At 47.5% G+C, this 20,683-nt stretch overlaps 1 protein-coding gene across 3 annotated transcripts in view; it reads left to right on the top strand.

The window, feature by feature from the left end:
- The first annotated feature begins 1,337 nt into the window (after window positions 1-1,337).
- Window positions 1,338-20,683, top strand: part of LOC142560454 (uncharacterized) — a 58,603-nt gene continuing 39,257 nt past the window's right edge. The window contains exons 1-4 of one of the 3 annotated variants that reach the window (XM_075672577.1): window positions 1,338-1,547; window positions 4,439-4,465; window positions 7,317-7,334; window positions 19,699-19,793. In XM_075672577.1, the coding sequence (XP_075528692.1) occupies window positions 1,523-1,547; window positions 4,439-4,465; window positions 7,317-7,334; window positions 19,699-19,793 (165 nt within the window). In that variant the 5' untranslated portion in view covers window positions 1,338-1,522. The remainder of the gene's footprint in view (window positions 1,548-4,438; window positions 4,466-7,316; window positions 7,335-19,698; window positions 19,794-20,683) is intronic. The other 2 variants (XM_075672578.1, XM_075672579.1) reach the window with 2 other exon arrangements.

Genomic DNA, 20,683 nt, shown 5'->3' with positions numbered 1-20,683 from the left:
AAATAATACTGGAGCGACTCGTCGAAGAAAGTACGCGTGCGTATGTTGTGAATACCGGCCATTTATACATTGCTGCCCACAACTGCAGCTTTGCCACTGCAATGGCCCGCACTTAATGCGTCTACTGCCGGTGTTCGTTGCGCGCGTAGTTCTTCGTGAGTGAAGCATCATGAGTAACCTGTGGGCGTCATAAAACATGAAACACTGTATGATGGAAAAGAGTGAGACTACGCGGACAACCAACGACACGTAGGTTTTATGTGCCACGCAAACGTCTAGCTTATGCTGACGCTTTGTCCGTTCCTTCCTTTTTTTCTTCTTGTTCTTATGAGATATTTGTTGGGCTTTACAAGATTGAATTTCTTCGGCGCTTTACTATTTCCTCCCTAACATGGAAGTCAATAATGTTGAGTTTATTTGCGTATGCTCACCGGTACATGCGAAGTAAGAAGGTGCCTGCTGGTAAATTATAGCACGGAAAGAAAGACAACTACAGCGTCGTGTGTCTTTCTTTTTGTGTCTTCGTCTTCCGCGCTGTGCTCGTCTTGTCATGGATTCTCAAGACGACCGACTCTCTACCCTTGTCAGCCGCAAGGAGCTTCATTTGTCAGCCTCCACGAGGCTTACCCCGACGTGTATCGCGACGACGCCTGCCCGTCCTGCGGCCAGACCTCCACTCTAGCGCACATGCTCTGGGAGTGCGGGTCGACATACCCCAAGTTCATCAAGGAGGAGTGGGACTCGCTTCTGCGTAGCCCCGCTCTAGAAAAGCAAATCTTGGCCGTCTAGCGGCCCCCGACCGGGCCGGTGGGCTAGACCTGCCGGTCCCGACGTGGGACTAGCCGGGTGCGCGACGAGTTCGCGTCCTCGCCGGACCTGCAATAAAGTTTATTCACTCACTCACTCACTCACTCACTCACTCACCTGCTCACCCGCTCACTCACTCACTCACTCACTCACTCACTCACTCACTCACTCACTCACTCACTCACTCACTCACTCACTTGTCACGCCATCTGACTACACCGGTTAACGTTACTGTTCGCTTATTTGTTTCGTTTTCTGTACTAGCTGGAATTCCTTTTTTTTCTCTTTTTATACAAAAGCAGGTATTGTATCATCCACGTCCAGGTTTTCTTTTTTTTTTTATTGAGCTCTAACTGACTGTTCGAGGAATGCTTCTTGTTTACGCTACTCAGTCAATCGCCAATCCGACTTAGTTGGTATGCTCTAGCGCCATGCTTTCAGGTCACCATCATCATCATCATCGTTATCTCACGCAATGTCGCAAATAAAGAAGAAGAATGGACGCCGAGCACGAGCGGCGGCCACGGGCGCTGCTCGCTCAGTTCTGAACGTGCAGCGCGTTCCAGAAACGAGGGCGATCAGAGCCCAGTACGAGGCCGTTTCTGTGCTCAGCGGTTCCGCCTTTTCTGCGAAGTCTCACTCCCTCTCCAGCCACCCACGGCCTTCCCCTTTCTCCTGAGCCACCGGGTTCCTTGGCTACTGTACCACTGGAACCATGGAGTCTACTGTGGGTGCAACGGGTAAGAGAAGTTCTCATTTCCGGGCCCCTAACGTCAGCCCAAATGTAGGTGTGATGAATGCACAGTGGAGGCAAAGAACTAGGACTGGGCGTCAGGGATTAACGCCGAGCAAGGTGTGCCGAAAACCTCATCATGTCGCGGGATGTGTTAGCACAGCGCTAACGTCTTACCATTATCGATACGGGTTGCCACGATTGCGCATGCGCAGAGCTTGCCTGGCTTCGGTAAGCTTACCGGACGGCAATTGTCGGGACCGCAACTGCTTAACAATATTGCAGTGCCCGGGATGCCCGCTTCGATTTTAACTCGCCCGTGAAACTTGGTCTTCATCGCTGCAGCAACCACTAAATGTCAAAATCGGCCATCGCTTATGGACTCACCTCACGCTGAGGACTAAGTATAAGCGCTGTTTTGTCGCTAATAGTCAGAACGGTTGTTCGGTTTGACGAGGCTAGGCCTAGGGGACGGCATCGGGGCGGAAAAGTGGGTGTTTTTGTCTAGCAGATGAGGCTACAACATTAGTGTGGAGCAATCTCTCAGACAAACTGATATTTTTTCGCCTCACCATTTTCTCTGCCGGCAACGACTTCTTTTATGCGAGTTGGTTACGGTACCAACGGTATCCGCCCGGTAAGCTTTCTGGAGCCGAGTAAATCCTGCGCATGCGCAGTCGGGGCAACACGGCACCTATAACGGTAAGGCCGTAACGCTATGCTCTCAAGTACCTTACACTGCCGCACTCAAGGGGGCGCGCTCACAAACCTGCGGCTGGAACATTCTCAGACATTCAGACGAAGATGATAAATATACATTGTTGGCGACAGAGATACTGTGACAACGACTGAAGTAGGAAAAGGACTTGCGCTGAACTTTCAACTAATCTTTATTCGACAAAAAAAGTTACCATATATAAACCAATGAAAAATGTGTGGGTGAAAATTCGTCATAGCGGATGCGCAACAAACGTCGAGGTTAAGCTGGTTGCACTTACGGTACTACGCTAGTACAAGCGGCATGCTCAAATTTTTTGTTAGTGTGAGTGATAAACGCTAACCTAACCGCAAGCGAGCTTTCATTCCAATATGGAAGAGTTCAATGACCTCATTGGCAAGCTGCTGACTATGATGGGGTAAAATAGTGGCGTCCCAAAGAGCCTGTGAGGTCATGGAAGGCTTTCATAATCGAAGGAAAAGCGACAAGTGTTTTTCAAATTCGTCGCTCTCATTGATAAGGAACTTCAATATCTCCCGAGCACTCGTATATTACCCTGAGATTAACCTTTTTTTACGCAGAGACGATCATGATCCCTGCCTAATTTTCATTTACGCATTCATCATTTGATAATTTTGGTGGATTCGACTGGTATATATTTAGCAAGTTGCGTTTATCACAGGTCGCTTTAGATTAACCTGCCCTGCGACAGAGCGCTCGTCACCGGCCGGTCGACCAGAGACGGATTTCATCGGAACTTCGGCGACGTGGTGCCGTCACTTCCGGATTGGTCGGCAGGCTCGGCTGTTTTCAGATGAAGGCATAAGGGAAAACGCGATCTGAGGTTGTCCTCGGCAGGAGGCGGTCATTTCGCGAGTCGACCAACGTTTGTGCGCAGACGCGAGTAAAAGCGGGTGCGAGAGAGAAAATCTGGGGGCTTTTGCTCCTTCAATATCTGGGTTTACCAAGGTACTACAGAGGAGAAGGTTCTTTGCTCGTGTTGTCTGCGTTGGTCCCTAGGCGTGCTGGCATTGTGAAGTGAGGTCGCACGCTGTCCGCGCCCATGCGCGACTTCTCCATGCCCATGCGCTTGCTGCCGGCGCGGTTAACCAGGAGAAGCAGTGGACACTGAAGCCAGATTACCATGGTGATCGCTGTGTCTAAAGGTACGTCGACGTACGCGAATCCAAGAAGCTAAAGGTTCTAAAGGTACGTCGGACAAGCTTTCCCGCGCCTTACGGCGCACTACCTTCAAAAGGCCATCACTGATTTTCCGAGTGTAGCAGTAGGGCCCGTAGTAAAAACAGGGTCAGCTATCCTGGAACACTATCTACGCTCTGTCCGGCATACCTTTAGCTTCTGGGCTTCGAGTACGTCTGACGTACCTATAGACACAGCGATCACTAAATGGGGCGTCAGTGACCACTGAGTCTCCTGGTTCACCGCGCCGGCAACCAGCGTCGGAGCGTAAACTCGCGCATGGGCATGGCCAGTGCGCGACCTCACTCCGCAATGCCGTCGCGCCTAGGGACAAAGGCATACAAAAGGAGCAAGGAAACTTCTCCACCTAGTACCAGTGCAAAGTCGGATATTAAAGAAGCAAAAGCCACCACATTTTCTCTCTCGCACCCACTTTTACTGGCCCCTGCGCACTAACGTCGCACGATTTCTGAAATGACCATCTTGTCCGGGTTGAGTTCATTGACCCAAGCCGCGCGTGTTTTGGGGGACACTTTTGAAGAATAAATACCCGCTATTCACTCATTGGGCATTCGACAAACCACCGAGAGAGCAGGATCGAGTGCCGAAACGTCCCCGATATCCTACTCCCAACGCGCGCACGACGTCACGATCACGTGCACCTCCGGCAAAACGAAATCGAAGCTGGTTGGCGGATAGCTATTGCAGTGAATTATCTAGCGTGCTCTGAAGCCAGCCATTACTTTCTCTTGGTGTTCCGGGTCCAGCATCACCACTTAATAAAAAAAAATTAAGAAGCAATAAATGTGTCATTACACTCTTGATATCAACGAGGAGGGCGTTAGGACAATGCTGCATCGGCAGCTCTACAATGTGCCACTGACCTGAAACTATAACGGTGCAGTGGCTGCGAAACATTGATACACGCGACTTAGTTACGACGATTGCCTTCTCACGTCCTTGTATGCTTTTCCTTTCAGAGTCAGTAGCTGGAACGGACATGTCGAGTAAGTTTCCGCCGATAATTGGCAACTTGGTGCCCTTTACAATACCTTTTTTTTTTCTTATTGCAATGGTTAAGTCACTTTGTGAAGACCAAAGACCGTGAAGGTAGCAACAATTTCCTGAAATGATCATGACGAATTTATATTTATGCAACTTATGCGATAAGAGTACGTAATGTACGATTCACAGAGCTTCTGCCTCTTCGAAGGCCCATTGCGCCCCGAATCATGCATATATCCTTTGTATGTCCTTCATTTTAGGTGTATTATACTTTTATTAACATAAGGATCGTCTTGTTTGCGTTTGTGTTGCGCAATTATTTTCAAGAACCCATGAAACTCCAGCGCTAGAACTACATATCAATCACCGAACTACGTCTGTCAATTTCTGCATTTTCCCTTTGTGGTTATTACTATTTTATTATGCTCGAATGGTCCTGAAGAACAAGTTCATACACACCCTTAAGTAATCGCTTCGGGCACCTAATGCGTAAGCAGGTTGTTATATGGAACACTTTGTACTCAACCCTTAATATCAGAACCGTTCAAGACATAGATGACTAAACTGTGCTAGACAGTACTGGCGCCCGTCTCCGTGGCAGAGTTTAGCAATGGCTGTTTTATAGCGCACGCTGTTATGGGCTCATTCCTATAGCCGTTTCGGTTGGCGATGGTGTCCGTAGCAGCTATCGCCGGGAATGAGAACAATAAAATACTCAGTTGCCGCCGGCATTGAATCCGGGCCCGCTGCGTCGGAGTGAGCAGCTCTACCACTGAGCCACGGCAACGCTTCCTAGCGCACTGCGGCAAAAACGCCCTATAAGCGCGTCCTAACCGGCGAGGAGAGACGCGATGTCGCGTGCCCGCCACGTGGCGTCGATGCGTGCACATTTTGCATTGCAGTTGCATATTATTACACCACGTAGAATGCCATGTAGCAATGCGCAGGTAGCCGTATAAGGCAGTTAAAGAAGGTTTAGGGAAGAAAAAGAAGTTTAAGGAGATGCATACAAGAACGCTAGAAAAAATTGGAGGACGCTTAAGCTTCGCCTTCAAGAGTGGAACGCGACAGCGTTCCCGTCGACCCGCCAAGGGGTATTGGGCTACGGCGCAGCGACTACGCGCCCCGCATCGGACGCGGTGAGCGTCGAGCAACGCAGCGTTCGGCGCGACGACGAAATGTGCGCCTCAGCAAGCGACGCACGCCTGAGCCTTAGAAATAGCTCGTTTCTAAGGTAACACCGCGTTCACTAGAGGCGCTTTTGTACCGCTTTGAAGCATCGAACTCGTGGCTCAGTGTTAAAGAAAAAAAAAAAAAAAAAAAAAAAACTCGTGGCTCAGTGGTAACGTCTCCGTCTCACACTCCGGAGACCCTGGTTCGATTCCCACCCAGCCCATCTTGGAAGTTGCTTTTTATTTATGAAGTGCCTGCCGTGATTTATCGCTCACGGCCAACGCCGCGGACGCCGACTCCGACACCGACGCCGACGACACCGGCTTTTCTGCGACACGAGCTCCTTAACGCTATCGCGTTAAAATGTATTGTGTATCTGATTAAATAAAGCTTCCGAGGTGACTATGTCACCGCCGCGTTACAAAGGGGGTGCCAATAAATTGTCATCATCATCGTATTATGCCGCTTGTCTTGCGATGTGAGATGTGCGCCGCGTAGCGCCTATACGTGCGCCTTATTATTGCAGTTGCATATTATTACAGGAGGAGGTACCCCATGTAGCAGTTGCATAGGTAGCGGTTCATTGTAGATAAGGAAGTCTTGAGGAAGAAAAAGTTTATGGATATGTATAAATATTGATGTATTGAAAAACACGTATTGTGTACCTGAATAAATCAAGTAGGCTGGGTGAATGTTTTTCACCATCCCGTTTCTAAGGCGATGCCCTTAAATCATCATCATGATCATCATCACCGTTACCATTGTATCGTGCCATTTGACAGGCGATGTGACATGCGCGCCGCGTAGAGTCTATACGTACAAACTTTGCGTTCCAGTTCCATTATATTCCAGCAGGTGTCCTGACATGTAGCAGTTGCATATAGCAGTTGAATGCTGTGCGTAGCTGGACGTTGTTAACTCAAGCAGACTAAGTGGCTATTTGGCACCAACCCGTTTCGAAGAGGATGTCAGTAAACCGTCATTATCATCGTCAACAGCAGCGTACAGTGCCACTGGTCAAGGGATGTGATATGCCACGTAGTCTGCATACCGCTGTTTGCTTTTCGGTATACGTGATGGCGCCTCCTCACAAGGTACGAACCGCTGCTGAAGAGGCGAATCGTAGATCTATGCCCCCGGCTGCAATCAGGCAACATCGGGCTCAGCAGACCGCTGTGCAAAGAGCTGGACAAGCCGCAGCGCAAGCCGCAGCTTGCTGTCAACGCCGGGAGTACAGTTGAGATCCTTCTCGTGAAAACTATTCGAAAAGACTTCGCCGCGAAGACCCTTTAGTGCGTGCATGGTGCCAAAAATGCAGCTCCTAAGTAGCCGCTCCTCCAGTTTACGCTGTGACTGTGCTGCTTGTACGGCGCAGGCCTATGCCTTTATTTGATGTTTCTTGTTCTGGAAGGGTTGATGGTGCGTAATCTTATTACCGAGGGATTGCATGTAGGATTACCTGTTCTGCCACTGGCCATCGCGTGAGTGCGTTGACCTTCTCAAGATTTCTGATAACTTCAGTCATCAGCATTTTCAAGCGTGCTTCGGCGACTTCTCTTTAAATACGGTCGATACCACCAAGGCTCATGCATCGCCATTCTTGAATCCTTGGTCATCTCAGCCTACCAGATTCTTTTTCTTACACGGCCTTTCTTTTTTTCTTTTTTCTCATCTTTCTAGTGGATTCCAGCGTCTCCAGTAAGTAGCCCCAGGCAAATTCCTTGAATGACCAATGCTGCCATGTATTAACCACAACGCCCAGTGTTGCTTTGGTTGACGGAAGCCGCAGATTCGGCTTGGTTGGCTGTCATTATGGGCGAGTTAACAGCGACACATCTTGTAAATTGATTTTACAGCGAAGACCTTCTAGACATCTCTTGCATAGTGGTGCCTAACCTGCGCACACATTGGGTTACCGTGGCCATCGTGAAAGGTAGACGTGCGGGCGAGCAGAGGACAGGCGTGGGAAATTTGTAGGCCGCACGGAGCTCTACTGCTTGCCGTGCCGACTGCGCGTCCGTATTTCGCACTAATCGTAACAGTTAAAGTGCAGCCTAATAGAATGTGTACGTCGAACACGTGGCCAGTTATCCGTTTTTCGCACTCATGTCCTACACCGCCGCCGCGAGCAGCACGCCACTCGCCTAAGGCCGTGTAGGCGACAGCGGCCACGTTTCCTTGGCCGAGGATGTGTCGGCCAACGGTGGCTGCAACAAGCAGACCTCATCGTGTAGCAGAATGCTCCAGCGCTTGCGAAGGCAATTCGTCCTTGCTGGATAGACAGCACTCAATGCTGCACCATTGTATGGAATATCACGGCAATCCACGCAATTTATTTACGTGTAGTTAGCTCTGATGGAGTCGGGAATGACGTTAAGACAGGACAAAGTTCGTAGCTGCTGCAGTCGCGTCGTCTTGCCGTCGCCGCTGTCGTGTTGTGGCAACATCTCGGTGGTGCAAGAGCGGGAACATGCCGAAATATGTATTCTTGACCACTTTGCATGCAACGACGCCAGCCAGCGTTCGCAGTGCCATTTGATGCATGGGACCACGCTACGTAGAGGTCGAAACGTCACAGCTTCATTGCACTTGCACCTTAGCCTGCGCGGCTCACAAACTTCCTACGCGCGTTGCTGCGCCCACCCGTACGTTTGCCCTTCCCTATGGTGTCGGAAACCCAATGTGTGCACAGGGTTGTCGCCAATAAGGAAGAGGTCTATAGAGGAAACGAGAAGGGGAAACCGAAAGGCCCAGTTTTTTTTTTAACCAATACCAAACAAAACCGGCGAAAGCACAGGAAAAAATGAAACAACGGTGTTTAATTCAACGCGGAAATAATAGAAGAAAGGAGAAAGACGAGAGCGGTCGAAAAGTCGATTTGCCGCCGATGGGAGCAGAACTGACACATTCGGCATTAGGCGTGCGCAGGTCTGCCGGTTCAGCTGCGGCTAACCTCACTTGCATGCACCCTCCGTGCAGATCGCTTCCATACAGATAGCGCGCCGTATGGCTCGCAAGTGAACCGGCATGTGTCAAGTTAGTGTTTCAGGTAGCATGTGTAGGTTTATTGACCGGTCGTTTTCACCCGAATTGATCACGTTCTCGTGACACCTGCGGTAGAAAGGATGTGCCACATCCGCCGCCAAGGCTTGTGAGTGGTGGCGCTGGCTAACGCGTCCAGGGTTCTACTAGGAACCATAAATACCCAAGAAAGTGTATGGGGAAACGGCGCCGCGGTAGCTCAATTGGTAGAGCTTCGCACGCGAAATGCGAAGGTTGTGGGATCGTTCCCCACCTGCGGCAAGTTTTGTTCATCCGTTTTCATTTCCATTAATTTATCGTTTCTTTATTTCATTCATTAAGTACAAGTAATTTCCCCTATGTTGTCCTTTGTGTCAGTGTTTGTTGGCTTCTTGTGATATGACTAATAATTATCGGGCCCCTCGGTTAACCCCCTTTCTTCTCGTTCATGACGTACAAGTAATTTGAGGTGATGAACCGAGAGGACCGGTTCTGGATCGATCAAAATGCGCGGTCAGATACGCTTGCGAGGGATGCCGAATGGACGATGCATGTTCTAGTTTTGGACGGACGAAAGTTAGGTATGCCAGTTTTTTAACCTCTTGTGATGCAGTGCTCAGATTACGACCTAAATAGCCCAGCGTTCGTGAAGTAAGGCAACAAATATTTTCTATGTGGCTTTTCCATGATAGCGATGGTGTCATATGTATTACGAGGTATTTGTATGCGGATGTGGCTAAATCGGAACATTATTCATCGTGTATATAGGAAGGAATTGGTAATTAGGGTGGGCTTGCGAGTAAACGGCATTGATTTTCACTTTGAGGGATATGGTGGCATATGCCATTTGTTACACCAGTCGTCAACGATATGTGTGTCAATTTGTAGTTGCAAGGAGTCTTCATACAAGTTAATTGGATTGTAAATGACACAGTCATCAGCAAATAGCCGTAAATTTGTAATGTTAACCGGTAGGTCGTTAATATATATCAACTATAACAAAAGGGATAATCCAGCGCTCTGGCGTACTAACTCCTGAAGTGACATCCGTTAGTGGCGAGCGACTGTTATTAGCTGAAGTGAATTGCTTGCGTCCATTGAGAAAGTACCCGATCCATGAGATTAGGTACCGTGGTAAGCCGAAGTTTGAGAGTTTACAAAGCAAAAGAGAACGAATTACACAATCAAATGCCTTCGAGAAGTCTAAAAATACGGCGTCTACTTGTGTGTGAAGGTCCATGTAATGTAAAAGGTCATCAGTGAACTCGGCGAGTTGACTTTTGCACGATGAACACTTTCCAAAGCCGTGCTGGTTAGGCTAAAAGAAAGTGATTCTGGGTGAGTCATTAAACTGGACAAATTTGTGTTCCAGTAATTTGTACGAAATGCTTGTCATGGAAATCGGGCGGTAATTACTAACGTTAGTACGGTCACCTGTTTTCAAAATCTTTTTTTTTAATTTTGTTGCGCAATATCATTTGAGTAATGGATTACCAACTTGCCCGGAATGCTGCTCTCCTTGAAAATAAGTATTACTTCCGCTTTTCTCCAGTCGTCAGGGGCATCACCTGACTTTAAAGATTCCGTAAATATTAAGATTTCGGCTGATGGTGAAATAGCATTTCTAAGAAGCTTGCTGTTAATTTAGACACACTCACCAGACGAAGATAGTTCATTAATGTATGCCCTGCTATGCTATGTGTACTATGCATGCCCTTAACGGTAATAGTTATTTCAGGCAATTCGTTCAAATGCGAGTTGGGGGCGGTTTCAACGGAAAAGCTTCTGAAGCTAGGGAACACTGAAGCTGAAGAAAAATAATTATTGAGGGCAGTATCACACAGTTCAATTTTAATTGGCTCACCGTCGGCGTTAACAAGATCTGTAGTGTTGGTGCGTGTTTTAGTGGACAGCAAAGGCCAGAATTTGTTAGGGGTTCTTTGACGTATTGAAAGAAGGTCAGACGGGTAAAACAAGTCATTTGCGTCCATTAATTAAGATAGGTAGTAACACTGAGCCGGTACTTTTCCCACGTTTGTAGATTGTTATTGCATAATGCCATTCCATATAGATGCTTATCTTATATTATCGTGCAGCTAAGATTTCTGCGCACTCAGGTTTCGAATAGGGCGTTTATCTTCTCCGCCACTGAAAGCGGAAAAAACTGCATTTACGTCATCTCATACGGCTCAAACGTCTGACTGATACTGTTGCCTATTTCATAGCAACTGGGGAAGATGGTAAGTATATATCAACGGGAACCGTTGCTCGTAAACCTTCTGAAAGAGACTTGAGGTTTCTGGTTTTTCACCCAGAACACGAAAATATCGTTTCACAATTTAAATAGAGTTCGAACAAATTGACGCTATCTTATGTTTCTTGTACAGAGACTCGCTGGGACGATGATAACGATTGAACATGCCTTCAAATTTAACTCGCTTTTGTTGCAAACTTCCGTTTACTTAGAATTGTTCCTTTCTTGAATTATCGGATCGTGAAGCCCGCTGCCTACTGATATCAGTAGCGTCGATACATACAGACTTAGGATAGCAGTTCCTTTATATCCCACCAGGTGTCGCGACACCTAGCCGTTGCATATATCAGCTGCATGATGCGCGTAACTGGCGTAGCTGGTGCGTGCACCTGGTTAACTCAAGCAGGCTAGGTCGCTGTTTGTCACCAACTCATCATTACCATCAACGTACGGTTTCACGGGTCAAGGGATGTATCGCAGAACAGCGATACAGTTAGGCTTGATATTATTGGATACTTTTGATATCCTGACATCCTAAAACGCGTGACTTTTAATGTGAAACCGTTATAGGCCCCCTTACGAGAAAATTCGGAGTTTTAGTGGGCGGCGTGACCGAATTCTGGCACAAAAAGTGGCCGATGGCATAGAGTAATATCCCGTCAAAAGTTACTCCGATTGATGCAAAATTTCTCAGGGAGGTTCCTGTAAACAAAATGAATTATTGCCTTTGAAAATACTTTTAGGTAAGTGTAGGTCGCGGTGGGAATCGAACCCAGACCTCCGGGCTGCGAGGCGAGCGTGCTTCCCGGGCGCCAAGTCGGCTCCACGGTTCTGATTGGCTGAATGGGAGCCCAGCGCCCGCGTCATTCCCCACGTCACGTCGCAGCCATCTGGCTGTCTAAACGTGCGGCCATGATTTCAATATTTGCATGGATTGTTGTGCACGTGACTGCGTAACCAATAGGTAGGAGGTGGCGTGACGTCATGAATGTATAAAATGTGTCTATAAAAAAAAGCATTAGTGTCCAGTTAACGCGTTGAGCTGTCCTTGGAGTTAACTCCTCGCGGGCAAGCGAGCGCGTTGAGACGTTTCGTGCGTTTTCTTTGGCCTTACCGAGGCGGAGTCGAAACCCAGGTGTGAGCTTGCCCCAGTCACAGAAGGCGCAGAAAAAAAATCACGAAAGGAAATGCTTTCGCATTCCCAACCGTAAGCAGTATGAAGTGTCTGCCGAACTTCTTCCTTCCGGCTCAATTTCGGCTGACAGTGATGCAAATACTATGTCACCTAAGGTACAAGATCATGTGCTCTTTTCTCGTTTCGGTATTTTGCCTGTTTACATGAAGCACTGTCTCTTGTAGGTCTTCACTTCTGCTACTTCACCTTCCACACTTTCACCTTTCCCTTGTGTACTTTAGGCGTTATTAAAGAGTTTCATAACTAAAGAGCTGTTTCCCTTTCCGTGACACGTGATACGTTATAAGTCTTCATCTTAGCATGCGTCGCATCTCTGCAGAACAGCAGTAGACACGTCGCATGATCAACGTTTTAGCATTCGCATGTCATTGCCAACCGTGATAGAGCGATGAAACAAACAAAGATGCAGTGAAAGATTTAGCTTGATATGCGTTCTGCGTAGTCAACGCATCACCGATGCTGATGTTTTGGCGCAATCTGCTCCTTGGAGCTCAAAAGCACCTTTCCTGGTCGCGGTGCCGCTTCTTTAGGCCTAGCAGCGTCAAAACAAGCAGCTAATCTCAATAACAACGATAAAGCATCGCTGACAACTGGTCCCCAGTGCAAGATGGGATTAAGCGATCGTTGATATTACTGTTTGTTTCTTTACCTCACGAAGGAAGGCGAGTAGAAAAGCGGTCAGTCTCGGTGCCGCCATGTTGTAACGCAATCACGCTAACCCCGTGGCGGCCACTGCTATACTGCCACGCTAGCGAGGCGCGCATGCGCGCAGTCTGTCGGTAACGTACAACGTTAGGGTATCACGTGTCACGCTAAAGCTATACCGGTGTGTTCCCATCAGTAACGTCTGCAAAAATACCAGCAATTTTTGATTCTCCATGCTATGTACGTTTATTTCGTTCGCACGTACAGAGGAGGAAAAGTAAGTACAACTACGTTCATAGACCAATACTGTGAAACTTTGTTTTTTCTTTAGAAATAAAGTTATAGTAATACAGCAGAGGTGCGCTCTTACTATCTGCCATATCGTTTCCACTATCTAAGTCAAACATGAATGGAACAAATGTTTCGTTTACTGAGTTGAACATTATTAAAAATTGTTCCGTTTACTGCATCCAATATATGTGAAATGAATGACCCTAGGTGCCATCTCTTCCTAAAGTGGAGCTTCTTGTCTCTGCTACAGTGTATCACCCTATGTATTGTTCTACATTGCTTCAATTAGGTAAGCTTAACATATTTGCAAAGAATGTTTTCTTGCAAAAATGTGGGACCAACGTGGAACGATATTAAGGATGGCGTAACAGAAAACACTCGAGATGTCAGACAAATTACGCAAACTTTCTATAAGCCCTTCAACAATGCAATACATTTGCTTTTACAAGCGCAACATCAGTATCTAGTTTCTGTGTTTCTTGATAAGTGATTCATTTGTCAGAAGCTTGGCTGTTGTATTTCAGTTGCATCGAACCATTTGTAAAATAGATAATGAAGTTTGTTTATTCAATGCATGCGGTTTCTTTTTTTTTTACGTCGTGGAATTGTAAATTCGCTGAACGCATTCCAATGACATTCATTCAAATACACTGCAAGATACTACTTCAAACGGGCGTGGAATAAATAGCATACACGCTAAAATCGCAAATTTCTAGTGCAGATCAAATGCTTTTGTTTTGAATTGAAATATTGGAATCAAAAACTTTGAATTAGATTTCTTCGGATTACGGGGGCTTATTACGAGGGGTTGGAACGATGATTGTAGAATGCCCACGCACATATTCCACCATATACCTTTCTTTCTTTCTATCTTTCTTTCTTTCTTTCTTTCTTTCTTTCTTTCTTTCTTTCTTTCTTTCTTTCTTTCTTTCTTCTTCCAGACATGAACTGTGGTAGACTTTCACTTTCTCAGTGCATTTCAGATTTCCCCAGTCGGGTGATACCGCAACAGCGTTGCACGAAGTAAAAGTAACAGCTTTACCATTTATTCCTGTTATAAGTAATGCGTGTGTTATAAGAGTTGTAATTCAGTGTAATATTCAATTTTTTCACAACTCGAACTCTCTGCAAGAAGACAACCTAGAAATAATCGTTATATAAATGAAAAAGCCTACAAAATAGAGAGAGGTGTAGGTACGCTATAATACCACTGAGAAATGCGCATCAATTGGCGATAGCGATTTGCGTCCGTAGTCATTCACAAAGTGACAGGCGGTGGACTACTCTGCCAGATCATACACTGCCAGCAGCATTTTTGCCGAGGTAATACCGAATGGCCAAAATCTAACGTGACTGGGCTACGCAGAACTATAAAAAAGGGGAAATGGGGCAGCAGAGGCGCTATTCTGGACACTATTAAATAGCCTTGACATATTGTACACTTCGCCATCTCATGTCTAATTAGCTCTCAGCTTAAAGTATACTGGAAAAATTTGCTGGACAGAACTCTGCCGCAAATGTCTGCCAGAATGGCAAGTACTGCGGTTCAGCCAGCGTGGCATTGAGGACCAATGTACATGGGTTTGCCTGAACTTCGTCTTTCTGGCTTCAGATGCCTTAACAACTTCGCAAAGCCGTTCATTTTATACCAGATGTTTTGCCTTGCAAACGCAACAACTCACGATGTTTACGCATTCGCATACATAGGCATTCGCTTGTCTTCGCACTCTCTCTCATCGCTGGGAAGCTTGAAGTGATAAAGCGTAAAAGCAAAAAGTAAAGCTAGATTCATGCAACGAAAGCTGTCAAAGCAGAGAATCTGGTGGTCTTTTTCTCAAGTTTGAAATTGTGTTTAGCGCGATTTTTCATGAGTATTTTGTCTCGTTGTCGTCATTTTGATGGATTCGAGCTTCGGTTCCGGATTGCGCACACCCTTCAGTTGCGTGAGCTTGTGACCAAACCACAGTGTAGCCCACACCTTGCAGCTGCGGCCGCACTCACGGTCGAGGAATTCTCTCTTGAGCCGTCCATCGGCATCACTCTCCGGGGGAGGAATCTGTCTGCGTTGACCTCTTTGCTCGGCCTCCTACTCTCGAAGATGCGACTTAACTTGCCTCAGCTTACGCTTGGCTTGGGTTGCCTTCTCTTGAAAGTGGGGGTTGGCTTGCCTCCACCAGCGCTTGGCATGCACTTCTCGTTCTCGATCCTCGGCGGTAGCACTTTCACTTCGCTAGCGCTTTCCTTGCGCATCTCGCTTTCGAAGCTCGTGATTTGCGCGACGTCGGCACTGCCGCTCGTGCCATCTCTTGCTGCCGCTCGCGCCGAGCGTAATGAATAGGGCGAAAAGGCGCGCGCCGGCGAGACACCTACTCCTATACCCCTCTCCCCCGGTGCGTGGTCTGCCCCCTTACGCGACGGCGGACGCCGGACGGCCAAGGCTCGACTTGGAACAGCTCCGCTGTTAAAAAATAGCGCCACGAGAACCTCTGAAGCCACAACCACAAAGATTAGACAGGTCAACGTATTGTATGTAGGCCCGTAATTCTCACGGTGGCTCAATGATCGCAGCTCTAGTGTTACCCATAGCATTTTTTGTAGTAAAGTGGGCGGTTTATAGAGCCTCCGAGACCGAGCGGCGCGCGAGCACACCGCCCACTTTTGGAGGTTGTGGTTTATATGTAGCGTCCGAGATTAGCGCCCTTACCGATCTAGGCGGCCACGGTTGACAAGTCACAACGCCCTCTCCGATTGGCCCGAAATGGCACACTGGTGGAATCTGGCTAGCTCCAGCATTTACACATTGCTTCAAGCAGCTTTGGTAAATCAAACCATCGAGGCAGTCTGTCACACGTGCGATTGCTAGATAAGTGGGTAAGCGGGAACGAAAAAAGAAAATTCGAGGCCATTCCGCCCTGCGAAGGTAGATGACCGCCGAAGCTGTAAACATAGTGGTAGAAAACTTCTGGTATGGACTTTATTCGCAGCACTCATTGTCACTTAGTAACGAACGTCTCAATAGCTTTCTGGTTGCTATGATAATATACACTTATGGGCATACTCGCAACTAGAAACACATTCTTTGATAATGTACGTACGCCGCTGGGTGGTCGGTTGGACCGGATCGGTGTAGCATCTCAAACGATATCTCAAGGTAGTGGTTTAGAGGAAACGCGTAAACCACTACCTCTTCGGTTTCGACACATCCACACTGGAATCACCGACAACGACCGCAGGGGTAGTGTATAATCGCAACTAACCCACGCAAAGTGAGTAGTGAATCTCTGCGTTTTGAGTGTCACTGATACCGCAGCAGCCCTCTGGGCTTCTCTGATTGGCTGAAAATGCCGCCATTACTGGAATGTACACCATGGCGGAATTCGACAATGTCAAGAGTAGTACCCCGGCTCTGCCAACGCCTCCGTCTGGCTCAGCGTTCTCCCCGTAACCCTGGCCACGCGGCTGCTTTCGAGGCTCGGACGCAGGTTGCGCGGCCGGCACGTTCTCTGATTGGCACATGGTACCGAGCTTCATTCAGATTGACATCCTATTACACTCCCGTCCCCCAGTCATTCCTGTCGAATTTGCCCAGAGTTCGACGCTCTGCGGGTCGAGGCCTATACACAATGCCTGCGCATCGGTTTCTTCGGTGGAGCTCCAATTTGTTAATCTACTAAAACCTCAACTACGTAGTACGAAAGCCAGTGAAACAAGCCCAAGCATTATTTAGGGCTAAATTCACTTTGGGGCTGAGCCGCAAACAGAGGACAAACAATGAAAAGGCACCGAATTACACTGTCGCTTTTCATTGTCACCACACTAAATCAATGAGAACTCCTTTGAGGGGCTTCCCTGCACAGTTCATGCTTATCGTTTTAGGTTTTCATTTCTCTGTTTCTCTGTTTGTGTACCTGTTCAGGGACAAGAAGCGCTTCATGGTGCTGCTCCTCTCGTGCTGCGCTGCATTGGCCGTGCTTGCGTTGCTGTTGGGCATCTATGGGGCCGGCAACTTCTTCACCGGTAATGACCTTTCGTTGGTCGCGATGCGAAGTTTCTATACTTCTGATTTCGTCGCGGTTTGTACACCACGTGAGACAAACACTTTTTTCCTTTCCTTTTTTCATGCATTTGGCAAAGTGGAATTTCTATCCAGAGTCTACAGTGCGAATGATTATTTGCCTCATTCTTGGTACTTTGAGGTAGCTAGGTAGGTTCTTGTTTAATGGTGAAATTCAACCTCTGCTACCAAGCACAGAAGCCCGGTGCTGTAACTACTGGAAGGCAACTGTCGTTTTATTTTTCTTAATTGCCTTAATTGCAAGTTCACTCATTACCAACAGACCACTTCAGAGAACAAGCACGTGAAAGGCACATGCAAAATATACCAACTAGAGTGCTTGTCATACCAATTGGTGGTTTTGTGAAGGGTTAATATAACGCCGACAACCATTGCGAAGGGCATTCTTGCTCTTTTTGCACCTCCAGGTTGGCGCTTATACTTTCGCGGAAGTGCATTCGCGCAGGTCGTGTATCTGGGTTACAGGAATACCCAGACATTCTGGAGTGCAAGAGAGTGCATGCGAAGGCCAACCAGCATTACCAGGTCAAAAGGAACCCCCTGTATCGTATATTGTTTAAATGTGGTGACCTCACAGAAAAGTAAATATATAAAGCACACGTGTTCTAGCCCTTCGTTTTAAATACTGCTCTAATGAGCCTAGTTAAGCTGTATTGAATATATTTCTTCTGGCCTCAAGTTCAAATCAATAGGAATAAAAATTTGAGGCTTAATGTCCTCCCTTAAGAGTGGAACGCGGTAGCATTTAAAGATCACTGGCTACTCTTCACGGTTCCCGGCAACTGCAGCTTATGCAACCGTATGTGTTACCGGGTAGCGCTGGCGGCGGACGCTATCCGCGAAGGCGAGATTTCTGGTACAAACGCAGTGTTTTGCTTGGGTCGATGCCGGAGGTAGTACGCAGCCACGCCAAAACAATAACTTTCAGGTACCTGTTGTAGTTTCGCACTTTTAATAGTTCGGTCGGAGAGGATTTAAGATAAAAGGCATGCAGTGTCGGTGTTTTGATTCATGACATTTACTTGTGCGCAGTCATTCTCAAGATTCCGAGGAATACCTTTGTCAAGAATTTAAGGCAAGGTATGAGCAACTGCAGTTATAGAATGGTGTGGCCATGTAACACGCGTGTATCACGTATTCATATAGCAAGACGTGGCGTGCACATATAGCTAAATACATATGGATGATTTTTCCCTCACTGACAACGCCACCTACACCGACACCGTATTTTCTGCGACATGATGCCCGTAACGTTATCGTGTTGAAATTCCCTTTTGCAACGAAGCTGTTGGTCGGTCCAGTTGTCCAGTTGCTCCAGTTGCTCAGTGTGTCGTTGCTCCAGTTGGTCGGCGATTCCTTGCAGCGCGTCCTAGAGGGGGAAAAAAGATACCTTCAGCGATTGAAATGAAAAGCTCATCCATACTTTGGTATAACGCATACAACATACAGCACATCATTTGTCTCAATAACAAACAAGCACAAAACAAGCGTCCAAACCACATCACCGGTGACAATACGCTCCTGGTAACAATACGAAGCACGTGGCGCTCGCCGCGTACGCTTCCCGGTAAAGCCTACTGTTGTACAAGCTGCCACGACGACGGCAGCTTGCGACGTGGGGAGTGACGTCACTACCCTTTCACTTATAAAGAACCAGCCTAGCAACCGATTTGATTGTTTTTGAAACACGGCTATGCGTAGGCAACGCATAGTTATAAAGGACTGAGGAGGAGCCGCGTGAATACGAGGAGCTGCAAAGGGAAAAGAAGCGGAAATGCGACCAACGCCGGCGTGCGGCCAAAATTACCATTACTACCATTACTAACGTTACTGTAAATCAATAAAATATTGCATAGCCCCCCCCCCCTCCCCACCCCAGCAGCTGTAATGGTGGTTTTCAGCAGCTTTGATGAGCATCCAGTTTCGGAGAGCCAAGATAACGAGTATTTTTTTTACTATTAGAGAAAAAAATCATTCGATCATAAGGACTCGTGCTGGGATGTGCATTTATAAAAATGCATAAAGTACCGACGGTCCGCTGCAGTTTGTGGGCCGATGACTAAGGCCGGCGAACTCGCTGTGGGGCAATTTAATTCGTCCCCTTTTGTTTTCCTCCCTTAATTGTTTATTCACGCTGCAATTAAGCCTTATTGCAAGGCGTAGTACGGGCGAACGAAGCGTTTTTATGGAAATTACATTTTAAGAAAGCCTTGTCAGTACAACCGTGATCATCCTTTAGAACATGCCATGCTCGCCACAAAGCCTATAGCACGACGGATGTCCCGGCTTTCCCAAGGCGGCAAATCGATCGCTATAGGAAACTCGCACATACGGTGGTGCCATATTTCCGTCGATCTAATGCAGCTGCTGTGCAAGTCGCGACGGCCTGGGACGGCTCCTTCTGAGTGGAAGCCGATCTCCAAGGCTTTGCTTGCCTTCTAATCAATCGAAACGCTTTCGAGTAGACGATGTATTTGTGAATGCACGAGGCTCCGTGACGCATGCGATGATCCAGCGTCGTATGGCGCCGTACTTTCTCTCTCGTTCTTGCGACTGACTCGTACCTCCTGCCCTGGCGCAGATGAAGAAGAGGGTGGCGATGAGAAGCATGACGATACCACTTCGAAGTACGGGCAAAGCGGCGGCGGCGGCGGTACTACAAAGCCCACCACAGGGGTGAGTTTATATTGCTCGTAACGGGCGCTAGTGACCACGCCGTTGAAGCGTGAGATCTTCAACGGCGTACGGCGTTTATACAAGTATAGTTGGCGAAACGGAGTTTCGCCAACTATAGTTTCACCAATAGTTACGCTAACTATAACTATAGTTTCGCCAACTATAGTTTCGCCAACTATAGTTTCGCCAACTATACCTCTATGTGCGGGAAGGCGGTAGTGGGCGATCCAACTGCACGCAATTGCACAGTGTGCGTATAGATGCATATCCGTGCGTGTGTGATGCACTGCAAGGTGCAGTTGCATGCAACTGCACAGTGTGTGCCTGTGCAGATCCGTGCATGAGTGTGCGTACGTGCGTGCAGCGTGAGATGCAACTGCGCACATCTGAGTGTGCAGTTGGTGAGATTGGGTACCTCTGAAGTATCTGGCCTGTAACTTGCTTACAAGGAAACAGGCTGTGCTGAGAGGATAATAAAAAAAACATCTTCACTCGTCGCGCCTGTGGACCGTGGAAGCTATAAGATATTGTTTCTTTCGCGAGAGCGATAGAAAACGCCCTATATCTCGATTTCCAATTTTCTTTTAACATCCCGATAGAAGGCCCTATTCTCAGATCTGTTCTCATATCATTAGGAAAACAAATCAGCTGTTTTACGAACTATAGTCACTAATAATTACTGTGTGTGCTCTGAGAAACTCATGGGCCCTCGCATGTCATTCGGTGGTTTCCCAGTGGCTTGAGCCCGCCAAGTGAGCAACAGTTCCACGTGTACACGTGCACACGTGAAAGTACCCGTGTAATTAGCAACTATCATACTGAAAACTGCAGATTAATATTTTAATCTTCTTTGTTCTAAATGGATGTGGAACTGCAAACTGCAACGCTTC

The sequence above is a fragment of the Dermacentor variabilis genome, chromosome 10, assembly GCF_050947875.1.
Source record: "Dermacentor variabilis isolate Ectoservices chromosome 10, ASM5094787v1, whole genome shotgun sequence".
Taxonomy (NCBI): Eukaryota; Metazoa; Arthropoda; class Arachnida; order Ixodida; family Ixodidae; genus Dermacentor; species Dermacentor variabilis.
The sequence above is the reverse complement of the archived record's forward strand: the minus strand, read 5'-3'. Positions and strand labels throughout refer to the sequence as shown.